The sequence below is a fragment of the Phalaenopsis equestris genome, unplaced genomic scaffold (genome assembly GCF_001263595.1).
Source record: "Phalaenopsis equestris unplaced genomic scaffold, ASM126359v1 Scaffold000094, whole genome shotgun sequence".
Classification (NCBI taxonomy): domain Eukaryota; kingdom Viridiplantae; phylum Streptophyta; class Magnoliopsida; order Asparagales; family Orchidaceae; genus Phalaenopsis; species Phalaenopsis equestris.
This window is the reverse complement of record NW_018164536.1, coordinates 5,916,556-5,943,892: the sequence shown is the minus strand read 5'-3', so window position 1 is coordinate 5,943,892 and position 27,337 is coordinate 5,916,556. Positions and strand designations below refer to the sequence as shown.

The following is a 27,337-nucleotide window of genomic DNA, read 5'->3' as shown; positions in this document are numbered from 1 at the left end:
TTGCTTCTTGAAGTTAATGAGAACTTAATCCAAATTGGTTCAAATTCAAACTTAATTAGAACCTTTAATAATAATAAATAATAAATAAAAACTCCAAAAGCATCACCACGGAAGTTGTTACTGAAGAAATTATATTTGCATGCTTGGGACTTCCAATTTAAAGGCTTGTTTGCCTTCAACTAACGACACTACTAGAAGTATTCCGCTTCCACGCTTCAACACGGAAAAAGGATGGTCGTAGATCACCAAGTCTAATCTAAACTTTTTCCGAAGTGTTGATTTGACATTGATTTCAAATATTGGAAGAAATAAAAGAAAAACTGCAACAGTTATCAAAATTCAACCAACCCGCAACTTATTTCCGTTTTTACCACTTGCATCCATACATTAAAGATACAATTTCTCTCGCAGAGCAATCGGAATGGTTTTGAGAGACTAATAAGATGGCAGGCAGAGCATACCAAACCAGCTACAGAAACAGAGAACGAGCTTAGAACTAGACATCATCTTCATCTGCAAAAGAAATAAAAAGTTTTTTTTATAAGGAGTACATTATAAATTTCAAATTTATGCATAAACATGCTCTCTTATATTGGAACGACTTGAAAATGCAGATGGAAAAATTTGTAATTAAGATTACAATTTTGACTAAACAATAAAATGAGAAAATCAACTCAGAAGGGGGATACTCTTTGTTCATCTCATATTTCGAAAGATTATTAGTCCCTATGGAGGCCATATTTTATAGATAATGTTCATTACATGGAGAATTTATTAGAGGTGTAGCTAAAGATTATCCAGTACATTGGTCTGGATCTCGAGTCTATGGTAATCTGTATTTTTATTAGCTGGATTCACATTTGCAATCTCAATACAGGCTAATGCAACTTGCCAAAGTTAGGGTAGTAAGACAAAAATCAGCAGTAACTTGAAACGTTTGGGCTTCACATTGTTGTTTTCTGTCTCATTATGCTATTGAGTCAGCAGGATGAGAAAAATTCACGTACGGAGAATGCACGCAGCTCTCCGTGCGTAATCCCCTCCACATTTTGCGGTTACACTTTCACATTTTCTCTTATGTTAGGGAATTGACTCCAAATAACGCCGAAATAACTCCGCAATAACCCCCAATAACCTTCGCATAGATTATTGAGAGTAGATTATGCACGAAGAGCTGCGTGCGTTCTCCGTGCGTAAATATTTCTCCAACAGAACGATGGTACAGGTAAAAATTTTGGGGCGCTCAAAAAGTTGTGGTTAATGACAAATTATTGTGATGGTGATTGGTTCATTGAATGACTCATATGGATAATATTATGATTTTATACAATTATTATAAAATATCATAACTTTAACAATTATATAATTAATTAAAATAGGTTTATTAATAGCATTGCAAAATCAAAAGCAAACATGGAAACAATTTGTTTTAAATTTTTTGCTGATTATATCTTTTCTTTAGATTGCCCTTAAAAATTCGTTCTATAGCCTTGAAATGAAGGATCCAATCTTTTACTAAGAGAATTTTTTTTATGGAAATTGTCAAACATACCACACAATTCTTACATATCTAAAGCCCTATGTTTGATAATTACACTTGTAACACCTTTATAATATACGAATGAAAATATGAATTTCACTTTTAAAAATATAGTGATGATAATGTTCTGGATGTGATATTAAAATCTGAGCCTTTGCATATGCTGCTGGTCATTTTTAACGGACTCTTTTTCTAGGACGTTCACTTCCTGCAACAACAGGCCTTTTCTAGAAGGGGCACGAACATGTAGAAAGAGGAATCTTTTAGAGCTAAAAATAGCTTTTCCTTCAAGATAGGATTGAAATATAAATAGTTATTACCTTTCTCTGTTCACGGAGATGGTACTATTAAACCACCACCATTTACAGAAAAGAATAACTACTGATATAAGAGAAAGAGACAAAGCAACGCATACGGTTAGAATGGGAGAGGCAGATAGATGACAAAAAAGTGAGGACAGAGAGGCCCGAACAGATTGGTTAGATCGTTTGCTTAGGTCTGTATAGAATGAACCTATCATACCCAACAACTCTTAGGAGTTGTTTGGCTAAGCTTTTACTTTAATAAAATTTTGTTTAAAAACTGTTTTAGAAAATAGTTGTGTTAAAAAGTTTGAAATAGCCTGAAAATGGAGTTTTTTTTGAAGTATTTTTAAGTGTGTTATAATCAAACAATATACCAGATGAATAAACCGGATTTTCTAATGGGCTACAAAAGTGTTTCAAAAGGAACCTTAGATTATCAGTATTAACAAAGTTCCAAAGGTATATAGTAGCTAGTTTATCATACCCAGCACAGTAGTCCCAAGCAAATAGATCTGATGTTTTTTAAAAGTACTAATGTAGCTATTTTGCTTGAACGCTTGGTTGAAAATAAAATGAAAATTTCCAAAGGGTGGGGTTTACAGAGCCCAAATAAGTTGGGAGTATTCCATGTGACAGAAAGTAGAGAACCAGATCACCATGATACCATTGCTACATCCCCATCACCATTAGCTCCAAGCTTAAATCAGCAAATCAAGGCTTGCACAAATCTCAACTTTTGGCGCTTGGCAAATTTTCCCAAGGAACTTAAACACAAATGACATACTTAACTGTGCCAATAAATTGCGTTCTAGTAGTACCTCATTCATTGCAAATTTAGTGTAGTTTCTTTCAGGCCAATAATTAGCGTGAAGAAATTTGTGGCAACAAGTTTTGACGAACATAAAAAATTTTCCCCGTCTAATTGAGCTTAAAATACTACTTCAAAGTTAAGACTACCCCTTTTTCTTCTCACTCCACCTAGCGCGCCCGATCTCGGCCTTTCTTCTTTGCTCGAACTGGTAACCTCTCCGGCACTCCTCTTCTCTCTGCCAATACCTCCCCTGCTTCTTATCCTGAGTTGTCCCTACGGTGTTTACAACTCGGTTATCTTTCTTCATAGAATTATGCATCTAGAATTTCAAGTATCAAATTTTTTGTTTAGTTGATTAAGTTATGGTTACATAGTGTCTCAATCTGTTGTGCAGTTGAATTTAATAATCTCCACTATTTTTTGTGAGTGAGTCAAGCAAATCTATTGTACCTGTAGAGTTAATGTGATGGAGATCTGTCATTTTATTTTTGTTTTCTATTATGTTCCAAAGTTGAGCTTTTTTGAATGAATAGGTAGTAGTCTACCCTTGCAATGGCACAAGTTTTGTAATTCTTTCTCAGAAACTCACAACCACCTATTCTTTCAATGTTGTATGTTAATCAGGCTACTTAGAAATTTGCTTTCTATATGCTCCTTGTTCTTGATGGAATCTAATGCGGACTCAATCTTGTCAGCCAAAAGTTGTGCTAATCATTATGTTGTTGAAGACTCCACTCGTGAATTTGTGATTATATGGTTTTTTGCGATGATATTTTAAAATGGCCTACACTCTTCTGCGGTTTGCCATGCTCTTATGATATGTTTGCCCCTCTTTGCATCTCTACAATGATGTAAATTATGAAATTTAAGCTTTAAGGGTGCAACCTAGCAACTGCCACCGTTTGATCTATTACATTCACTTGTGATTATGATGCTGTTGGAAGACATCATTTGGCTTTAGGAGGCTCTCATATCATCAAATAGGTCATTTGTAAAATCATTGTGTGATTTCTATGTTCTAGAAACTAAGCATTAGTATTATTTTCTTGTAATTTTGGATAAACTATAGTTTGCTTTTTCACATATTACTGATAGTTGAGTTCAATTTCTCTTCTTGCATGAGCTCGATGGTTCCTCAAAAATGACAATCTCATTGGATTGAAATGGTGTAAAGTTTAACTTCAATTTTTTTTGCTAGATGCCCTTTGCTTAAAGTTTTCAACTCATTTCAACAAATAGGCATATGGCACATAATTTGCTATATGCGACAAAGAAACAATAATGCTTTTTTGATATATGTATGAAAGAAATTGAATTATGAAATAAACCAACAACACATTTCAACAAAGAAGGTTGGCATAACAAATTTTCAAGAGAAAAACGGAAGAGTGTGTGACCGAACTCAATTAAAGAATAAATGTGACCAATTAAGAAAGAATTAGATGATCTGGAAAGAGCTCAAAGAAGATTTATCAGCCTTAACTGAGATCATATTAAAAACAGCATAAATACATCAACAGATTGGTGGACGAAGAAATTATAGGTGAAATCTATTTTTTGACATATAGATTTATATTTTTTTTTTGGCATGCACAATTGTTATACATAAGTTCTCCTTCTGATTGTATGAATGACAGACTCGGTCAAATGCTAAGAAATTTAAGTTTGGTGGAATTGAACCAGAGCTAAAAGAGAAGCTTGATGTTATGTTTGGCGGGGTAGTTACGATTGGTGAAAGTAATTGGACTCCTCAAAGTTTGCAAGAGCCTAGAGAGAGCCCGATTGATCCTGTTCAAAGATCACTGCATGAAATGAATGATTTTAGTGAATCTAACAATGCATGTACACCACCTTCTTTAAAAGCAAGGGCAATTCATACTAAAAAAATTGATCATTCGTACCTAAGAAGCCAAATATCCGAGCTAGGTACAACATGCACAAACTTATCTTTTGAGGCGACCACTGCACAACAATCTTCATTCATTTCTGATGTAATAAAATATTAAAACGAATACCAGAAAATTTTGAAGATACTCCCCTATATTTCTACTCATTGAAGCTAATTGAAGATCATGTGAAAAGGCATGTTTTCACGTCCATGGCACCTTAGAGGAGGGTCTATTACATACGCTTTTCTATGAAAATCACAATGTTTGATTACTTTTGTTTATTTGTGTTTTGAGTGAAGTTCACTTGATATTTTGGTTTAACAACTACTTATGACATTACTTTTTTTATGGTAGAATAACTGCATTTGATGTAATCACATTTTATGATACAATTTGGCAGAACAATTATATTTTATGTTAACACTTGTGATGGTTCATCTCATTTGATTTAAGTTATTGTAATATTTTTCTCCATTATTTTTCCACCAATGAATCTTAATGAGAGAGTACGTAGAGAGTGTTGCTGAAAAATTATTACAACAATTCTATGTGTGTTGATTAAGTACTATGAATCAACCATCTCTCGCATTCCATGTATGCCAGTTATCGGGGACAAGTAGGTAAATGAACTTCTTGGGAGAATCCAAGCAGATTTCATAACATGTTTTAAATGAGTCAAGTAACCTTTATTGATCTCTAGAATTAACCGCACAATAGTCATGGTCTTTGTGACTATTCTAGAATGACTTTGAAGAATGAATTGGCTATAACACTTGACATTTTATCACACAATAAATATATAAGTATGACTTCTGGATTGGCATGTGAGAGGTCATGTGAATTGGCATGTGAGAGCACTTATCTGAAACCAACAGTAGATATTTCTTTGTTGGTTTAAATATCATAATAAGTATGACTCTGGAGAGAGAATTTGTACATATTCCTAATATAAATATTCAGCTATAAGGAAAGAATAAGTACAATTAATACAACAACAACAAAGCCTTAATGGGTCGGCTACATAAATCCTTTTTCTCCATTACATCCTATTTAGTTTCATATTTTATTTAGTTCTAATAAATTAAGATCATTTTTATACAATAAGCCCAAGTCTTCCTAGGTCTACCTCTGCTTTTCTTAACATAAATCGAATCTAAAACATCCACTCTCCTAATCGGGTCCTCAGATGATCGATGTTTAATGTGACCAAATCATCTAAGATGACTCTCTAATTTTGTCCGTCACTGGAGCTACACCAACCCTACCACGGATATATTCATTTCGCATTTTATCTCTTAGTGTAAAGCCACTGTAAAGCCACTCATCTCTTATCTAGGCAACACTTAACTTAGTATTATGCTTCTCTACTTAGTATTATGCTTCTCCTCTTTTAAAGGCCAACATTCAACGCTATAGAGCATTGTAGGTCTCACCACCCTCTCATAAAATTTTCCTTTCAGTCTAAGCGGTACTTTTCTATCACACAAAAGGCCCGAAACATTCCTCCATTTCAACCAACCAGCTTGATTTCAACCAACCATCAACCAACCAGCTTGAATTCTACTATTAGCATCCCCATCTAATCACCATCACTTTGAATAACAAACCAAGATATCTAAATCATTCACAACTTTTAATAATTTGATCACCCAAAGTTACACTTCTGTCACTAGAGCTATTACTACTAAAATTACATTCTAAGTATTCGGTTTTAAGTCCACTCAAATGAAGGCCTTTAGACGCCAATGTAGACCTCCATAATTCAAGACTTTCCTGGGCTTTTTCTCTAATCTTATCTACGAGAAGGATATCATCAGCAAAAAACATACACCAAGGTACATCCTCCTATAAATGTTCAGTAAGAACATCCACAACTAAAGCAAAAAGATATTGGCTTAATACTGATCCCTGATGTAATTCAACAGAAATTTATTTAGTTAATCCTCGTTCAATTCGAACACAAGTAACAGCTCTAGTATACATATCTTTAATGACTTGAATATAAGTCATATCAACACCTTTCTTCTCAAGAATGTTCCAAAGGACATTTCTTGAAACCTTATTGTGTGCTTTTTCTAAAACAATAAAAATCAAATGTAGATCCTCCTTATTATCTCTGAACTTCTCCATCAAACCTCTCAATAAATATATATCTTCCATGGTAAACCTGACCGACATAAAACCAAATTGATTATGAGAAATCTTTGTAATACCTCTTAACCTATGTTTAATTACCCTCTCCCATAATTTTAAAGTATGACACATCAACTTAATTCCTCTATAATTTGTACACTCTTGTGCATCCCCTTTATTCTTAAAAATGGGTACCAAAATACTCTTCCTCCACTTCTCATACATACTTTTAGTTTTTAAAATAATATTAAAAAGTTTAGTAAGCGAAGAAACTCCCAAATCTCCTAATTATTTCCACATTTCAATTGGGATATCATCCGGTCCTACAGACTTTCCACCCTTGGTTTTCTTTAAAGCCCCCTCAACTTCTTTTTTACCAATACGACAGTAAAAATGAAACGTTTTATTATTATTAACGATATTAAGATCATTAAGGTCTATCGTATTTTCAGAAACTTCATTCAAAAGTTTATCAAAATAACTCACCCACCTATCTTGAAAAACTTATTCTAAGAAAAACACTTTTTGATTTTTATTAACTCACCCACCTATGTTGAATATTTTTTTCTAAAAAAAACACTTTTTGATTTTCATCTTTAATACATTTACTTGGGTTGAATATAAAATTTTCTTTTCTCTTTGTTTGGCTAGTATATACATATATTTTTCACCCTTCTTAGTATCTAATATATCATAAAGATCACTAAAAACCGAATTTTTAGCATCACAGATTGTTCTTTTAGACTTTCTGCGAGTCGTTTGATATTTTTTTTCAGTTCTCTAAGCTTTTACAATTAAACCAATTTTTACAACATAATTTCTTATATTTTATCTTTTCTTGCACATTATTATTCCACCGCCAACTATTTTTATTTTAAGAAGCTTTTTCTTTTGATTCTCCAAGTATATCTTTTGCTACTTGTTTAATAGTGTTTGTTACTTCATCCCATAACATATTTGCTTCTTCATAAACATCCCAAATTTTGAAATCTTGAAATTTACTCATAAATATAATTTTATTTGTGTCTTTTAGGTTTCTTCATCTAACTCTACAATGATGAGTTCTAGCATTCTTTATTTTAGAACTCTTCACCTTAAAATCTAGAATTAATAATCGATGTTGAGTACTTAAATCCTCACTTGGAATGACCTTACAATCTTTACATTCTCGACGATCTCTTCTTCTCATAAGACTCTTCTCTCGACGATCTCTTCTTCTCATAAGAAAATAATCAATTTTTGTTCAATTAGATTCATTCTTATAAGTAATAAGATGTTTATCTCTTCTCTTGAATAAAGTATTAGTAATAACAAAATGATACGATAAAGCAAAATCTTAAATGGCTCTACCTTCTTCAATAGTCACTCAAAAACCGTAGCCACCATGAATATTTCTGAAATTTTATACCACTCTACCAACATCTCCATTCAAATCTTCTCCAATAAAAATTCTTTCTTCAAGAGGTGACATTTGTATTAAGCTTCTAAGTCATTCCAGAATTTAACTTTAGTCCCTATACCTATACCTACTTGAGGAGCATAAGCACTTAAAAAATTAAAAAACTTAGTATCAATAATAATCTTAATTACAATTAAATAAGTGATAACTTGTAAGCAATTTAAATAAGAAAACTCTTAATTCTGTCTGATTTCTATCATTCTTGATTGATATAGTATACATATAAATTTGTGAATATTTCTTTCAAATTTCAAAAAGATATATAGCCTTTCTGAGTCAAAAAAATATAACCCTTTCAAAGAAATCATGGTGTTATAGACCTATTGACAGATCTATTATAAGCAAAATCAATTATATGTAATATCAATCCTAACTAGATGCATGCTCTTTTCTGTTAGAAATTATTAAAAACACCCATACTCTTAACAAGTACAACTTTTCCATCAATTTATGGGTGACAAGAAATAGAATTTCCAAATAAGTTGTTTTTTTTTTCTAGAGAATTTTCAAAATATATGATCCATAAATTTCACATGCCTATCAAAAGCAAATGTTTTAAGTGAGCCATACAATTTATCCGCTTTATTAAAATATAATTCCGCTATGCATAAAACATAATTATTACATGGTAAAGAATTAAATTCCTTTAAAAAAGCATTTTGTCACAGCAAAAACGGAGGCGTTCAAGATAAGTTCATCTTAATACTTGCACAAAATTTATGTTAACATCTTCCCAAGGCTTACAAGTACAAGGCAAAGATGTCAATCAACCAATATTATTTCTTTTTCCTTTTAGCACTTTTAGACAAGTTCAATATTCTAAAACTATTCAAATAACATCTCTTTTCAAATTGAACCAATAATACATACAATTAATAATAGCTATGAATTTATTCTGATCAAAATATCACACAATTCAATGATCATGTGATTCTAGAAAAAGAAAATCTCTTGAAAGTGAATAAAAAACACATAGAAGAGTTGACTTAAAATTCTAAAAAGAATAAAAATACATAGATGAGTTCTCCTAAAAAGATAACCATCTTTAATCATTAATTTTTTATCAAGCATGGGTGATACATTATCTAAGTTTAAAATATATTTCAGCGAAGTCCTTATAAGTGGTAAACTCTCCCTTAATTGAACAAAACCAATCGCTTTGATTTTCATTGTGTGAAAACTCACTTGTCTCAAGACATTAAGAGGCATATTCTCAACCCCAGCAAAATGTCCCAATACTGAAGTGCGTTTTTGCGATAATCAACTTATTTAACATGACTGTGTATAAATAAATATATTTTAGTGTTGATGATTATAATATAAATCAAACACTTTAAGCAACATAAAATATCTATAATTCAAGTGCTCATACAACTTCATAAAAACAACATGACATAGTTTGAATGCTTCTGCTTAAATATTATTCTCACTATAATAAGTAATGGATGCCCTTTTTAGCTTGTAACTCCTCTGACACCTGAACTCAAAAATCACCTAAAAAAAACTGAATAACTTATTGAATCTAGTAAATATAAACACAACTACATTTATAAGCCTTTATTTAATATACTTAAAGGCACAATCAACAAAATTTATCAAATTAAATTCTTCCTTTCAAGGCAATTGTTATTTTGTGTGATTATGACAAGGGTAATGGCTTGCCTATAGAATGCATCAGAGCCATGAAATCTCTTAATCTTAGAATACTATTAACTTGTTATAATAAATAGATGATGGACAACAATTAATTGCTTAGACTTCATCATGGTCAATAAATAGTCCATAACCCGATACTTCAAATCCCAAATAATAAATGCCCTAAAGGGTATATTAAAACAAAAAATTTTAAGATTTACATATAACTTCTCATTCCATAATATTTTAAAAACATTTCTAAGATGGAACAAATGGACTTCTCTAGTCTTACCATAAATCAAGGAAGAAAAACACAACAATTTTTTTTAAATATAAAGTTGAAGAATATGATTTATAATTCCTGATTAAAAAGTTCGGTGCATTAGCCTAATCAAATGTATCAACAATTATTGGTACAATCCATCTTTAACCTTAAAAATAGTTTTTGATCATCTTCCTTCTATATGTTTACTTGATAAATACACATCAGATCTAAGTTTTAAAAAATAAAAGCTACAATTATCACATCCAAAATATCACTGAAGCTAGGAATAAAAAAATTGAAATTGGGCGGTGCAATTATATTAATTATTCAATTTCATGCACATTTTCCAAATATCATCATAACTTAATGCAAGTAGATGTACCGTACAATGATACATACTCTCCATAATAAATCCTTTCTTAAGCAAGCTGATTTTGTCAATTAAGCTAAGCGTGTTCATTTGATTCAATCTTATAATGTAAGAAATTAGGTAAAGATAACAACGAATGAAATTAATAGCATGTTGTATACCATTTATTATTGAAAGTAATAAACCTGAACCTTGAATATTAAGAAGCTTGTATATTAGAAAAATTGATATTTGGGCAACCTAATTAGAGGAGATCTAGTAACTAGATCTTTTCTATATTAGAGTTATTCCTAATCTAGAGAATTGAGAGCGTGTATAAATATGTAATATATGTTTTCATATATGAATAAGAAAAGAAGAAGTTTTCCGATTACATGGTATCAGAGTCTTATCGAATAGTTCTTGTCTTCGTCGTTCCTATTGTATGTTAGCCTCGTTCGGTTTCGGTTTTTTCGGGTCAACCGAATCACTAGACTTTGACGTTGTCCACACCGCTAAAGCGTCGAAGCTGTATTCGACTTCATTTATCATCCAGAGTCATCTACATCTGCTTTATCACCCAATTACATCATTTGTGCTTCCTCTTCATCTAGCATCATCTGCATCATTCTGCGTAAATGGGCTTATGGCATTGATGAAGCCCTAATATGCTTTGGCCACTCTGTCTGCTTTGATCCAAGTTGTTTGTTTGGGTCAATTTTACCAATTGCTACATTTCGTTTCTTTGTCTTTAAATAATTCAGTTGTTTTTTTCTCAGCGGTTGTTGAACTGTTCGTCGTCGAGTTATTTGTCTCATAGTGCTTTGACCGCTCCCTTGGCTCATCCTTCAGCACTAATGACATCATTTAGCTGGTGAATAAAAACATCTTGTGAAAGGTTTGGTTTCATCAGTGGCAAAGATTATGGATGAAAAGTTAACTGGCATCAATAATTTTTAATGTGAAATAAAATTGTGAGACTCAACCTAAGTATCTCTCAAGAAAGTTGCCTCATTGATAGTTCCCCACCTAAGACGAATCAGAATTATTCTAAGTAAATGAGGTTTGATGCTCAGCTTTTGATACAGATACGAAACTCCATCAAACAGAATCAATCTAGTAATATCACTAATTGTGACTTTGTTAAATATGTGGAGGAATTGACATTTTTGTTTTATGAGAGAAAATATTTCTTGAATTTTTTATGTATGCAAAGAGTTCTTCCGAGCTGAACAACAGGATCAATCACTTAACACTTATCACATGCACTTTAAATGTGTTAATGAAAAATTAAATGTCTTATTGTCCTTCAGTACCCATGTTCGGATTCAACAGGCTCAAAGAAAATAAATGACATTATGATCTAGTGGGCTTAAACTATCATTATGAAGGTGTTAAATCACTGATCTTATATGATCCTGAATGTACTGCTCTGAGAAAGCTTATACTAGAGTATTGTGTACGATTCTGGGTTCTCAGGCTTCATCCGTACAGCAACCTAGTGCTCTTTCAGGTCGTAAAAATACACATCAGTAAGCCTCAATCACAGGACAATAACAGAAGCAGAACTTTGAATTCTGGAAATCAATGGTCGAAGGCAGTGTGTTATTACTGTCATAAACATGGTAATAATCTGTCATAAGTTGCTGAAAAAGAACCATACAATTCTAAATCACAGTCAGCTCACACGGTCAATTAGTAATGAGACCTCTCAAGCTTAAATTCTCTCGATCTTTGCAGATGAATATAACAAGTTCATCAAATTTCAAGAAGCAGTCAAGAACTCCCCCTCTATCATTGCCTTTGCATAGTCAGGTAATAATGATACTCATCTTCTTACCGCTTCCACACAATAGGACATTGATTTTGATGCTACAGATTATATTACAAGCACAGGACGGAAATTGGAGAGCAATACATTTTGGACAATAAGATACCTCGACTTATAGCTTACTGTTCCAACACCTTATCTCCTTTGGAGATTCATTGTCAATTATGACATCCATTAATTTCAATGCTGAAAAAGTTGTACCCTAAGTTTCAACACATATCATCATTAGATTGTGAGTCGTATCAATTTGCTAAACATCATCGTTTGTATTTTATTCTTGGAGTTAATCAAAGAGATATTTTTTAGTTCGTTCATTCTAATATTTGGTGATCGTACCCTATTTTATCTTAATGAATTTTGATATTTTGTCACATTTGTAAATGATTTTTCTCATTTGGCTAGGCTTTACTTTATGAAATATCGTATCGAGTTACTGTCATATTTTCAATCTTTTTTGTGTCAAAATTAAAATTCAATTCAATATTTCAGTTAAATTCTGAAAATTGACAATGCCAAATAATATCTTATGCATATTTATAGTCGTCCATGACAAAATGGGATGCTTTGACAGTCATCTAGTGTTGACACTCCATCCCAAAAATAAAGTAGCTGAAATAAAAAATATACATATTCTTGAGACGGCTATAGCTCTTTTGTTTCAAACAAATGCACCAAAAAGTGTTAGGTCGATGCAATCTCTAGTGCATGTTTTTTTTATCAATTACATGTCTTTTATTGTTTTACAGAACTAGAAACCCTACTAAGTTTAATTTCTAATTAACTCTCTTCCCTGTTAAACAACCCATAATTGGGTGTACATGTTTTGTTTGTGATACTCGTCCACAAGTGTCTAAATTAGACCATAAGTCATTGAGGTATGCCTTTCTGGGATATTCTCATCTGCAAAAAAGGTGTTCATATTTTTCCCTCTTAAATTGATACACTATTTCTACTTATGCCACTATTCATGAACAAACCTCGTTCTTTGGTGACTCATCAATGCCTAAATTCGCACAAAATTTTGATGAGTTATTAGTTTATTACATCAGAAGTTCAGATCCTAATCTAGCTCCACCTCAACGCCTCAGCCTAGACTACCTATCACTAATGTTTACTGGAAAAGAACTCGTTCCCCAAATCCTAGTCCGGCACCAATATCATCTTAATCAGCGGATCCTCCCCACAATGACATTGATTCACCTTTTGCTCTTCGAAAGCATCAATCTGTCAATCCCATTTCCTCTTGTGTTAAGTATAATCAATTATCTTCCACTTCTTGCTCATTTATTGCTTTACTTGACTTTGTTGAGACTCCAAGATATGTTTAGCAAGCTCTATCCCGTTCTGGGTGGAAGGCAGCAATGTTCAATGAGATAGAACTACATTATGGCAAAGAAGGTTGTTGGCTATAAGTGGAACTTTGCAGTTAAGTTTCATTCTGACGAATATGTAACTCGTTTCAAAGCTTGGTTGGCTTTTAAGAAATATACTCAAACTTAAGGAATCAACTACTTGGACACACTCTCTCTTGTAGCGAAGTTAATTTGGTTCACCTACTCTCGTTCTTAGCCGCAACGAATAATTGACCATTGTACAACCTGGATGTGAAAAATGTGCATGGTGATCTTTTGAAAGATGTATACATGGAGTAACCTCCAGGGTTTCTTGCTCGGGAGGAGTCTGGGAATGTATGTCGTCTTCAGAAGTCATTATATGGATTGAAGCAGTAAAATAATTTGGGATGCAAAAAAGTATAAGTGATCACATAGTATTTTATAAACAAATTGCTAAAAGAATCATTCCATAGGTGGTTTATGTTTATGGCATTATTATTACTGAAAACGACGTGCAGAGAATCTTATCATTGAAACCATTTCTTCAAAATCAATTCAACACTAAAAATTTGGGTTCTTTTTAAGTAATTCATGGGGATTAAGGTATCAATGAGCAAGGATATATTTCAATCTCGATGAAAGTATGTGATAGATTTGTTAGCAAAATTATATAAATAGGAATTAAACCAAAGAGTACTCTGATACTTCATAATCAACAACTCATCAAGGATGGAGAGCCCGTTATGGTCCTGAACAGTATAAAAAGTTAACAGAAAAATTAAACTACCTCATAGTAGCTCAGCCCGACATTGTGTATTTAGTTAGCACTATAAGTCGATTTATGTTTTCCCCCACAGTCCATCATTGGTTAGCTTTGAAACAAATGTTATGTTGCCTCAATGGAGCTCTTAAACAAGGTATTTTATATTAGAGTCATGTGCATAGAAATATTGAATATTTCTCTGATGCAGATTGTGCAAATTCCAAGATTGATAAAAGATCCATTACTTAATCACAGGTTTTTGTTGGTGGTAATTTGGTCTCATGAAAAAGTAAGAAATAGAATTTAGTGTCATGATCCAGTGTTAAATCTCAATATCGAGTCATGGCACAAGCTTTGAGTGAATTGACGAGAGTTCCCGAACTCTTGACCGAAATAAGTTTTAAGATGACAGTTCTAGCAAAACTATGATGTGATAATCAAGCTGCAATTCATATTATCTCAAACTCTATGTATCATGAACGGATTAAGCACATTGAGATCGATGTACTTTGTTCGCTAAAAGATTCAACAGAATCTAATTTCTACAGCCCATATGAAAACAGAAAACAGAAAACAGAAAACAACTAGGGTATATCTTCATAAAGGCCCTTAATGGGCTAGGGTCAATTATATTTGTAACAAGTTGGTCATGATAAATATTTATGTTCCAATTTGAGGGAGTGTTATGAAAAGAAATAACGTTGAACCTTGAATATTAAGAAGCTTGTGTATTAGAAATTTTGATATTAGGCAATCTAATTAAAGGAGACCTAATTACAGAATCTTTTCTATATTAGAGATATTCCTAATCTAGAGAATTGGGAGTGTATAAATATATAACATATGTTTTAACTTGTGAATAAGAAAAGAGAGTTTTCCCGTCACACTATTAAATGGTGGATATTCACCGAGATCATGAAGATTTAGGTCTTTGAAATCAAACGATACTTATCTAGCATCCTTCAATATAGCCACACTCTCAAGCACAATATCCTTCAATTTTATAGACCTCACATAAATTAATCCTTATTTACGACACTCCTTAAAAGCATTTTAGTTCAAAATATGAAAATATTTTTTTTTCAATTCATTAGAAGTACCAGATTCTTTTGGCATAGATGAACATTTTGGCTGCATCAAGCTTAAAATAAGATTGAAATATAAAATTTCTTTTCCAATGAAACTTAGTTCTCAATGTGGAATGAATATATTGCATAATATTTAAAGAATTTTTTAATAGAGGCAATTTCAAGTACTCCCCAAATCTTGCCGATTCACAAAACTAACACCCTCTCATCTCCATTCATTACATTTGCATCCAAGTATAAAAATTCATAGTGAAGTTCCAATACACATTTTTCATTTCATCAAATTCCTAATACTCTAATTGAGGCTTGAGTAAAGGCACTGGCTTGCTATGTTGTTTGTGGCGGCTTGCTTCAATAGCATGCACATAAATCTCCTTTTTTATTAAATCTTCTACAAAAATAACTCATTACTAGAAAAAATTCATGAACAACATCCCCTCATTAATTTCTTAATCTACATACATATATGTATTTCTAATAGGACCATCATTTGCATCATGTAAAGTCAATTAACAATAAAAAAAAACTTCTAGAAATTTTAGATATAAAGGCAATAGTTATGAATTTCACTTTCACATCCTTGTCAACAGCGCTTTTGATTCATTTGGTGTGACATAAATGATTTAACTCCTATAAGTAAAATATGCATTTCTAATATAGGTGGCAGCTCACTTTGAACTGAAAAAGATCTGAAAATATGTTCAAAATCTAAATCCAGTTGAAAAAACATTCTTAAAGTTCTGGAATGTGATTGTGTGTCATTTCATTTTTAATGTCAAAGCTTTTAATCAGATCTAAACTCATAAAATATTATTTTAGGATCTTCAATTACTTTAGTAGTTCCTAAAAAATATTTATATTTTCAGTAACGGTTTTTTATGGCATTAAATTAATCAAACAATCAATCACAACATAAAAATGACGAGTAAATTTCTTTAAGCAATTCTTTTATTTCAACCTACATAGTTGTGGGTTCTTTAATCAATATTTCCCTTCATATTTTCACCAATCAAGTGCATTTAGCCTTGACTATTAACTTAATTTCAACAAATCCTATATGAAATTCACTAGCATTGTTTGCAATAAAGAAAATATTAATGTCCATAAACAAGTTAAAAAAACCATAGGTCCATTGTCCCATCAAAAGTAGATGCCTCGATTATCGTTTTCTTACTTATCTCATCATCTAACTCATATATTTGATGTATATGACCATCACAAGTCTCATTATCATACATCCGTAAAGTTTATCTTAATAGTTTCCTCTACTATCATTTTTTTTTCTTGTATTAACATTCAAATGGATGGGTTCAACATTATTATTTGAATAAATTTCATGACAAGCAGATGAAATTGAGCAATTTTCAAATTTTAGATTAGCTCATTCACCCATTTGATTTCACTGATAAGAAATCTAGCTAATTGATTTTGCGAATTTGGCAAAATCTCACCCCTTTGATTATCAGTTAATTGATCGTAATACTGAACCCTACTTCTAGTGAATACTCTGACACAACCTTGAGCTTGCTTTCATATCAAATCTGATGCAGGTTTTCCTACAACAGACCTAGAATGACATGTAAGAAATCACCAGCACAAGACCAAATTCACAAATACAAACTTCTACCTTAAACAACTATGTGCTCCATATGAAGAAAATAAAAAATAAGTAAAACCCACTACAATGGTTTAAAATAACATAAAATAATTTTAAATGTATTATAGTAGAGACTGTTTTAAATTTCTCTAATAGGTACTTTAGTAATTTAGCATCTGTTAGGAAGGCATGAACCTTACTTAACTCACCCTTCCTCTTATTGTTCTCTCACTTTATGGAAAATTTTATTTTGAGTTTCCTTGGGAAGGCAAATAAGATCGTTGTGGAGTACAAGACACTACCACAATCGATCTATAGTGTTTCCATATCTTACCAAAACATTCATGGATGTCGTCAATGTAATTCCAATGGCTAAAAACAGAGGCAGTGGCTGTCCAGGTGAGAGGGATGTTTTATTTCTCTATTCCGGGCTTATCTCCTAACAGGAGGTGGATATTTCTAGAAAAAAATCTGTTTGGAAAGCTCTTCTAAAAGTTTCTGAAAGAAAATAGGGAATAATAAAGAATAACAACTGAAAATCTAAAGTAGGTAATAAATGTTATTGTATGCTTATATAATTGTTTATTTTCTAGTTTGTCATATAGTTTTTATGGCTTTGATAGGAGGCAGCCTACTGATTCACTGGAGGAATGGATTGAAAGAATTTGGAAAGAAGGCCTCTGTTTTCTTATTCCTTTCCATGAACTAACTTCGTTTCTTTACATCGCAAACTTTTGATCTACTTGTGATCTTGGATTTCAGGTGATTGCAATTTCCAATCCACCTGAAGCTTCCCCACCACGTTTTAGAGAGAAAAAAAAAAACACAACACAACGTAGCTTGGCAGAAGTATTGGAGGTGGAATCACGACAGTTGTTAAACTGTTTTTCGTTAATGGGATATAGGTTGTATTCAACTGGACAGAAGAAAAGAGCAGTTAAGAACATCGTATAAAGGAAAATCTAAAATTAGGTAGGATGCTACGATAAATTTCGTGCATGGAATTTTTCCTTCTAGTTTATAGGTTCGTTCAACAAAGCTTTCGAATTGTTTTTAAGATTCTATTTCAAAGTCTCTCGATGTTAGTTGTGTCACAATAAGTAAAGATTGAATAGAACTCATTAGTTCTTGCTAGCATTTAGTCTTGCAACTGTAAAGACCTTTCAATCATCTCTTGGTATCACAAGCCTATCAATAATTTAATAGTTGTATATGAGATAATTTGCAAATAAATTCATAATCATAAGAGAACCTCATGTTCAATTCAAAACTTGCTCTTGATGCACTCACTCTTGGCCTAATAATTCAAGTTCTTTCTACAAACAAAAACCAATAAAAAAGCTCAGCAATTTGCCAAATTAACAGCCTACAAAATAAAAACAATAATAAATAACAAAACAAGAATGAACATATCTATGAATAATCAAGTCCTAGTTATGAGTATTTTTTCTTGAAAAAATAATTAAGATCTACAAGATTACCCACAAACAATACTTAAAACAAATCCAAAATGTACATACCTAAAATAAAAAATAACTATTTACTATCAATATATTCACCCTTTTACATAATCTTACAATAATACAGAAATTACAAGAGAAATTCACCACAGAAAATTAAGAAATCAGAATAATGTAAACCAAAATTTAACATACAAGCGCACAATAGATATAAGTGGTTTGGCATAGGGTGCCAGCATTTATGGGGAGAAATTAAATTTTTACTTTTATTTCACATTTAGAATAATCATTAACAAGAAACTAAAAAATCTACAAGGAAATATAAACAAATACACAATAGATATAAGTGATTTGACATAGGGTGATCGCATCCACTGGAGAAATTAGGGTTTTATATTTATTTCACTTTTAGCTTTGTTTATTGGTTACAACCAATCTATTAGATCTTGATAAAATGATTCAAGCTAAAAACCATGATATAAAGTAACTATAATTCAGAAAATATTTTTATTAGACATGAGTAATTTGCAAAAGGAAAAAAAATCATTGATATATTGTAGATCTACAAGCTTGACTTCTTGAACCTTTTCGATCAACTGATCACCATCCCATCAACCATTGATCAACTTGATCGCCAAGCCCTCTTCTCTTCTTCTCGCTCATCCGGCCATGAACTTCCTCCTGGAAACCCTCAATCCTCCGTAGCTCACAAATTCTTGCTTACCAGATTTCTTCTCAATTTCTCTACGACTTATCGCTTTTACTCCAAGCAAGCCGCAATCTTCTCCTATCCTTCTTTTTCAATTTAAAATAGTTTTTCTTATAGTTTCCTTCCTAGTGACATTAAAAAAACTCGAATTTAGCTTTAGAATTGGACTTCAACTTTAAATTTCTCTTGCCTCTTTCTTCTCTAGCCCACCTCAAGCTTTTAAGCCTGTACTCATTCTAAATCTTTCTTAATTTTAGCTTCAATTTCCTTTGATTTTAAAGCTTGTATGGATCTCTTCTAGAAATAAAGTCTCCCGAGCATATTTCATAGTTTCAAAAGAGTGAGCATATGATGTTAATAATGAGTATAAAGCGATAATAGCTAGATCCTCATCATCCATCTTAACCCCAATACACTTAACAATCATGTTGCAATCATCCATGTTATTGATACACCTCAGCACCAAAATTAGCGAACAAACCACGATCAAATTGCAATAGATAGGAGGAAAAAACACAAATAAGGGTTGTTCTTACAACAAGCAAAAGAAAACAAACAAGATAGGTTGATCTACTATTCAAGAGGTAGATCATCTCTCTCACAACCTAGTCGTCACTAGGGCCATCACAAGAAGAAAAAATAACAAACACAACAAAAACATGCATGAAAATTAAACAAACCCTAAGTTCCCCCTTAATAAAATCTTCATACAGCATTTAAAAACTTTTCTTCTAAACTTCCCTCCGAACTCCCATCAATTTCTCCTCCTTGAATATGTGATTATGGCCTTGGTGGACCCCACCCCTTCCTTTCCATCCTCTGTGCCTCGCCCAGCTCCCTCCCCTTCTTCCTGCGATAAAGGTTGGCTTGTCAATGGGCCAGAAGGATTGCAATCGGCTGGTCCCTTTTGCACCAGCAACATACTAGGCGTAATATTACCCCTCCAAAAAAAGTATATTATCCTCAAGGTGGAAAGATGGAAATTGCTCGTGGATCACCTTATACGGCTCCCATGTTTCTACATAGTCTAGCAATCATTTCCACTTAACCAATACCTGCTTCGCTCTCTTACTCCTCGGCGCACTCCTTTGATCTTTAATGGCTCCAAAATCACCTCCAAGTCCTCCATCAGCATCGGCGAAAGCGTAGATGAGGGTGTGTGATCTCCAATCGCTCGTCTCTGCTGGGATACATGGAAGGTTGTGTGTAGTGCAGATGATGGTGGTAACCTCAAATGATGGGTCACTGCCCTGATGTGTGTCATCACCTAAGGCCCAAAGTATCTCGGTGAAAATTTTTCACTCCTCATGACCAATGTCTTCTATCGGTAGGGCATCAGCTTCAAGTAAACCATGTCCTCTGGTTCAAATTACACCTCTCTTCTGTGTCCATCTACTTTCCTCTTCATGATTTATTGAGCCCTCAGAAGATACCTCTTAAGCTCCGTTAATATCCAATCCCTCTCCTCCAAATACTGATCAACGTTGGATATCGGTGTAATGTTGTGCTCATAATGTATCAAATGAGGTGAATCCTGCCAATACAATATCTTGAAAGGGGTTGTTTACGCTACGTTGTGTTACGAAGTATTATATCAATATTCGCCCATGCAATTCACTTACCCATAACTTTGGTATATCAAATACAAAACAATGCAAGTATGTCTCCACACTCATGTTGACCACCTACGTTTACCCATCAATCTAGGGATGATATGCGATGCTCCTTTTAAGGACTCTACGTTGCAGCCTAAATTTTTTTTTTTCCATAAGTGGTTGAAGAACACCTTGTGCCTATCTGATACAATAGATTAAGACAGCTCATGCAAACAGACTACTTCCTGGATAAACATCGCCGCAACTGAGACCGCAAAATGAAATGTGCATACTCACTTAAGCGATCCACGACCACCATAATCCCATAATCATTATGAACCCTTCAGAACGTGGCAACCCCGCGATAAAATTCATAGTCACTTCCTCTCAAACCTTGTCCGGCAATGCTAATGGTTGTAGTAACCGTCTGGCGTCGTACTCAAGTACTTGCGTCGCTGGCACACATCACATTTTGTCACCATGTCTTCCACGTCTCTGTGGATCCCTCCTAATAAAGCTCTGCCACCAGACGACTGTGGGTCTTCTACACTCCTGAATGTCTCCCAATCAAATTGTCATGAAACTCTTGTAATAATCTGGAAATATACTCCGACTTGGGTAGCACAAAACGTCCTTGGTGGAGCAGCTGTTGTCCCCTCAATGCATATCAGGGATGATTGTTCGAATCTCGCAGCATTTCAGCCCTTATATTCACCAGCTTCTCATTCCTTTCGCTCTCTTGTCTCAAGGCCTCCCAATCTAGGGCCAAGGGTACCGATAGGGTCGTCAATCAGGGTTCTTCCACCTTTCTCGAAAGTGTGTCAGCTACCTTACTCTCAAATCCTAACCAGTACTAAACCTTGAAATCATACCCCAATAGCTTGGATAGCCATCTCAGATGCCCCTCAATCACCATCTGTTACTCCAGAAGATACTTTAAACTCATCTGATTTGTCCTAACCAAGAAATGTATTCCCACCATGTCGGGCTCCCACTTCTGAATGGTCAAGACAATAGTCATCAATTCTCGTTCATATGCTGACTTTAGCATCGCTCTAGCTGTAAGAACCTGGCTGAAGTAGGCAATCGGCTGCTGATCATACATGAGCACTGCTCCCAATCTGTATCCTAATGTATTTGTCTTCTTACTGAATCTAAAAATGTTAATACTGGTACACTAATCATGACTCTCTCCAAATGCTCAAATGGTTTGTGTTGCTGCTTCCCCCCAATTGAAATTGTTTTTCTTCAAGTGCTCCGTCAATGGTCATGTTATAGCGCCATATCCTCTCACGAACTTCAGTAATAGTCTGTGAGTTCCAAGAATCCTCTCATCTCCTTGAAATTCTTCGGTAAGGTTCAATCAACCATAACTTCGATCTTGGACTGATCCACTGCTACCCACGTCATGGTCATCACATGTCCTAGTTAATCCACCTGTAACTAAGCAAAAGAACATTTTTTCAATTTAGCATACAATTGATGTTCCCTCAACATCTTCAAAACTGTCCTCAAGTGTCTCACATGCTCTATCTTTGTACTACTGTAGATCAGGATATCATCAAAGAAAACTAGGACAATTTTTTGGATACAAGGTTAAAAGTCCTTATTCAAGAGGGATTGAAATGTCGTCGGCCGTTGGTGAGGCCAAACGACGTCACTAAGAACTCGTGACGTCCTTCATGTGTCCTGAATGTTGTCTTGTGCACATCCGTTGACTTCATCCTAATCTGGCAGTACTATGACTTAAGGTCATTTTTTTAGGAAATGACTATCCCATAAAGCTCATCTTACGACTCATCAATCACAGGAATTAAAAACTTGTCCAGCATTGTTTCCTTGTTCAAAGCCCGGTAGTCCATGCAAAATCTTCAACTACCATATTTTTTCTTCGCCAATAGAACATGGCTAAAAAAAGGGCTCACATTAGCCTGATAATCCTAGCCTCAAGCATCTCCCACTTCAGCTTCTCTATCTCATCCTTATGAATGGACTGACGCTGATCGGAGAAACACCCTCATTCAATGTAATAACGTGTTCGTGCTCCCTCCAAGGTGGCAGCCCACTTTGCTACTAGAAAACATCAGTAAAAAGTTGCAGGAGCTGTTGAACCCCCTTCAGAAACTCAAACTCTGAATCTTGAACCTCCTCAATGCTCTGCAACTCACCAAGTAACCTAGTCCTGCTCCCCGAATCGACTTGATCATGATTTTGAGTGACACCATAGTTTTGCATAAACTAGCATCTCCTCTCTGCACCACCTTCCTACCCTCCACTTGGAACTCCATCTTCAAAGAAGACTTTCAATCCACATTCATCTCTCCCAATGTTCGCAACCACTTCATCCCAAGAATCACATATGTGCTACTCAAACCTAAAGAAGTCTCCCACCACCTGTAAGTCATGTAGTGTCAGAACCAACCTCTTGTCAATTCCTCGACTTTTCTCCACCTTTCATGTCCCCATCATGACGCCAGCACATAATGATGCCAAAGCTCTCTGTAGTCATCAGCTTCAACCATGCTTCTCCAAAACCTGATTGGAGATAATGTTGCGTGACCCTGCTATCCATCAACACCACAGTTAGTTGTTCCCTGATTCATCCCCTCACCTTCATGCAGTGATTCAGGTTAAATCTTAGAACCAAATTGAGCGACACCTCCGCCACATTCAAATGCAAATGCTTCTCCTTCGTTACTTTCTCACTCTCTGTATCCTCTTGAACTAAAAAAACATGAAGAGCGCGCTCCTTGCAATAGTGTCCTGGGGAGTATTTCTCGTCATAGGAATAACACAATCATTTTGGCTCTTTTGTCCTACAATTCTGCATTTGTGAGGCGGTTGAAATTACCTTCAAGCCGGGTCCGGTAGTCTTCTCCTTCAGAGTCTCTTTCTGAAATGACATCATTATGGATGTCGTGACTGTCACGATACTCTTGCAGAATCCCCCGATGTTGTCATATTTGTCGGTTTTCTTCATCTGTTTCTTATCCTCTATCATCTGGGCGAGATCCATCATTTCCCTCAATCCACGTGGCCTCAACGAGCGGATGGCCGCTTGTATATCGGGCTTCAGGCCATTCAAGAAGTTCCCTCCCAAGCCTGCTGCAAAAATTCCCCTCAACCTTCCTGACAAGAGCTCAAAATTTGTCGGTACTCCATAACTGTTCCCTCCTGGTCAGAGCATAGAATTGCCTGTGTAAGTTCCTTCTCGAATGGCTCGGAAACGTTCCAACAAGCAATCCTTAAACTCCTCCCACGAGTGTATCTAACACCTTGCCTCCATCCACTGGAACTAGGGCTATCAAAACGGCTCTTTGTTCGCGAATACCTCGTGTTCGACTCGAAACACTACAAATCAATTATATATATAACTTTGATGAGCAGTATTTTTAAAAAATGTAATTGACTACAATGCTACAAAGATTTACATTAAGAATATTAAATTATTAAATTAAATTCAAATGATGTTTTAAATCTTGCCCCAATCCTTAACATCTTATGGCTACGTGATTATATTCTCTTATGTCTTACGGCTAAATGATTAGGGTTGTTAAAAAGACTTTTTGTTCGTGAAATTTGAGTATTCGGCTCGTTAAGCAAATGAGCTGAACACGAACACACTTTTCGAGCTCAAAATATAAACGAACCGAACACGAGCTAAGTCTGGGCTCGCTCGTGTTCGGCTCGTTTACACCCCTAACTAGAACCACATTAAAGTCTTCCCTTCCAAGTATAATCTCGCTGTCATGAGCTTCTCTTCCTCAGTTAACCCATTGATCGTAAAGTATCGCTCTACTCGATGCACTCATCCGTGTGCATCCTCCCTTTCAAAGAATGGCATCTTCAATTTCCTGACAATCTCCACCCCAACCTCCTCTTCCTCTGGTATTTCCCCTCATGTGTTTAGGGTGGAACTCCCTCCTTCAATCATAGGCAAATCCCACTCCCGAATCCCTCATTCCTCCATCGTGCTCTTTCATACCCCTTACGCCATCCCTCCAATTTTCAACCCATCCCCTCCATCGGAAGTCTCCACTCCCCCTTCGCTCGGAGTCCTAGGGGGACGATCTTGTAGGTAGATGATGTCTTCTTCATTTCCTTCTTGCCGTTCTCATTCCCATTTGACCTAGCAAAGGATTACATGATCAACCCTTGGTAAGAATTGGCAACTGGAGCAATTGACATGGCCTTGGTTTGCTTCTCCATAAGTTTTTTCATAATCTCCTGCATTTCTCCTACGCTTTCAAATCCATCCTCCATTCGACTTTCAATGAAAGAAAACTTGTCCTCCATGTTGGTGAACTGTCTTCCATTCCTGATTTGATTTGACCTACCTCGCCTTCTAGTACAACTTTTTTACTGTCATCCCACTAAGATATATGTTCTGATACCAATTTGATATGTCTCGGCACCAAATTAGTGAACAAACCACGACGAAATTGCAATACATAGGCGAAAAAAACACAAATAAGGACTGCTCTTACAACAATCAAAGGAAAACAAGCAAGATACAAGGCCGATCTATTCTTTAAGAGGTAGATCGTCTCTTCCACACCCTAAATGTCGCTAGGAACACCACAAGAAGAAAGAAAACATCAGTCATGCATAATAATAAAACAAACCCTAGGTTTCTCCTAAATAAAATCCTCATAGAGCATTTGAAAACTTTCCTTCTAAACTTTTCTCCAACTCCTCTCAATTTATCCTCTTAAATATGTGATAATGGCCCTGGTCTACGCCTCATCTGCTCCCTCCCCTTCTTCCCGTGATAAAGGTCGGCCCGTCTGTGGGCCGGCAAGATTGTAATTGACCAGTCCCTCTTGGGCCAACTTCATACTGGGCGCAACAGTTATCCTGTAGACTCTTTGATTTAGGCATTTCAAATCCAAAAATAGAAAACTTATAATAAATTATGTTATGCAAATTTTTACTCATATACATTTGTTATAATTTTGAACATATCACAATAGCAATCATTTCTTTCTCAACCTCCTTGAGTGCTTTATTGCTCAGATGCAACACTAGGGTGCTATAAACTAACTTCATGATCTCTGATTTTTTTATGTGCATCGTATTTGCATTGAAATAATTTAACAAATTATTCTCTCCTTCTAAAGCCTTAACTATTTTCATTTAAACTTAAACAAATTTCCATCATTTCCTTTAGATTGATAAACTAGACTTTCCATTAACCTTTCATTTTTAACCTTGGAAACACCCATCGTACCTATGCTCTAATACTAGTTTGTTAAAATTATCTTATCCAATAAATCAAAACTTTCTCAAATGATTTGAAGCTAAAAAGATTTCCCATCGAGCGAGAGTCCAAGAGTAATGAAAAGTACGGTGAGGGGAGAAGAATTGCAACTTCCTTGCCAAGTGAAGAAGAAGCAAAGTCAAGGAGTAGATTGTATGAGTTCAGGGTTGATGAGCTACTGAGGTCAAGCAAGGAGAACCACAATACAAAGTTTTTTTTTCTCTCTTTTTTCCAGCAAAGCAAGTATTTTTTATCCTTAAAATAGTAGATCTTTATATTTGAACAAATCAACTAGAAAGTCTCTAATATCAGATCATGTAAAGATTCTGAGGAAAGAATAAATTCAACAGTGCTGCCATTACTGTCGTTGGATGGAGCCTAAGGCATATATTATGTGCTTCTCTGAGCCCAAGTTTTGGTGGGGCATATAGGTTTACCTGTAAATTTTGATATAGAATTAACTTTTTGTTACTTTTTATATTAGAGTAAAGTTCTAATTTGGTTAACTTCAATTATTTTAATTTTGATGATATTGGTTAGGCATCACCCTCATTTCTCACTAAAAAAAAATCTAAAAATGTAAATGAAAATTACAAGAAAAATCAATACAGTATTAAGATTTTCAGGTTTTAGGAAGAAGAAAGTCATGCGTGCATATGGTAAGTCTTCAAAAACTGGAGACACAAATCTTTAGTATAATTTTATTGAATTAAAATAGAATCAACAGAACATTTTTAAACGAAGTAAAGATCAGTCAAACGAATGATAAAATAAAGGTCAACTAAAGAACGAACCGAAGTATCTGCTCTCGTTGGCGGCCTTGGCCTTTTCAAGCATCTTGTCAAGATCTTCCCTGAGCTTCTCATCATACTTAACGAGTTGGTTCACGAAGATGGCGCCGAGCCCCATTCCAAGCACGTGCTCCCAAGGATCTGGTCGATCAGAAATTACACCGACAAATCTCAATTAGCTATTTTTCGAAAGAGAACTCGATGGCAGTCAGAAGGAATTAGGGTTAGGGATCTGGGAAGAAAGTACGCCTCATGTATGGGAGCTTGCGGAGGGCATTGGAGTACATCTGGGTACCAAGACCGAGCAGCGCACCCACCAATGTCGACGTCGCCGGCATTTTCCACCACCGCCTCCTCAACTTAACGTTCTCTCACGAAATTTCCACCCAATCCTCGGTCTCCTTAATGAGTTATGGGAGGACTGGCACAGCTGATAAATTAAACAGGTGGAGGTCAATTAGGGTTACTATTCAAATTTGAGTGGTCATGGTTGGCCTCAAATTTAATTGCTAATTTATATAAA

The 27,337-nt window shown here is 34.6% G+C and overlaps 1 protein-coding gene across 1 annotated transcript; it reads right to left on the bottom strand.

Annotated features, from left to right (window-relative positions):
- Window positions 1–238: 238 nt before the first annotated feature.
- On the bottom strand, window positions 239–27,248 carry LOC110020263. Its single transcript, XM_020718303.1, has 3 exons — window positions 27,062–27,248; window positions 26,818–26,955; window positions 239–513 (listed from the first exon to the last, which is right to left on the bottom strand). The coding sequence occupies exons 1-3, from the start codon at window positions 27,150–27,152 to the stop codon at window positions 497–499; spliced, it is 246 nt and encodes an 81-aa protein (XP_020573962.1). The 5' UTR covers window positions 27,153–27,248; the 3' UTR covers window positions 239–496.
- Between the last annotated feature and the right edge of the window lie 89 nt (window positions 27,249–27,337).

Coding starts and splice junctions, on each gene's coding strand:
- LOC110020263 (XM_020718303.1), bottom strand. CDS start 27,152: ATGCCGGCGACGTCGACATTGGTGGGTGCGCTGCTCGGTCTTGGTACC. Junction 26,956..27,061: donor CAAGCTCCCATACATGAGGC/GTACTTTCTTCC, acceptor CTGATCGACCAG/ATCCTTGGGAGCACGTGCTT.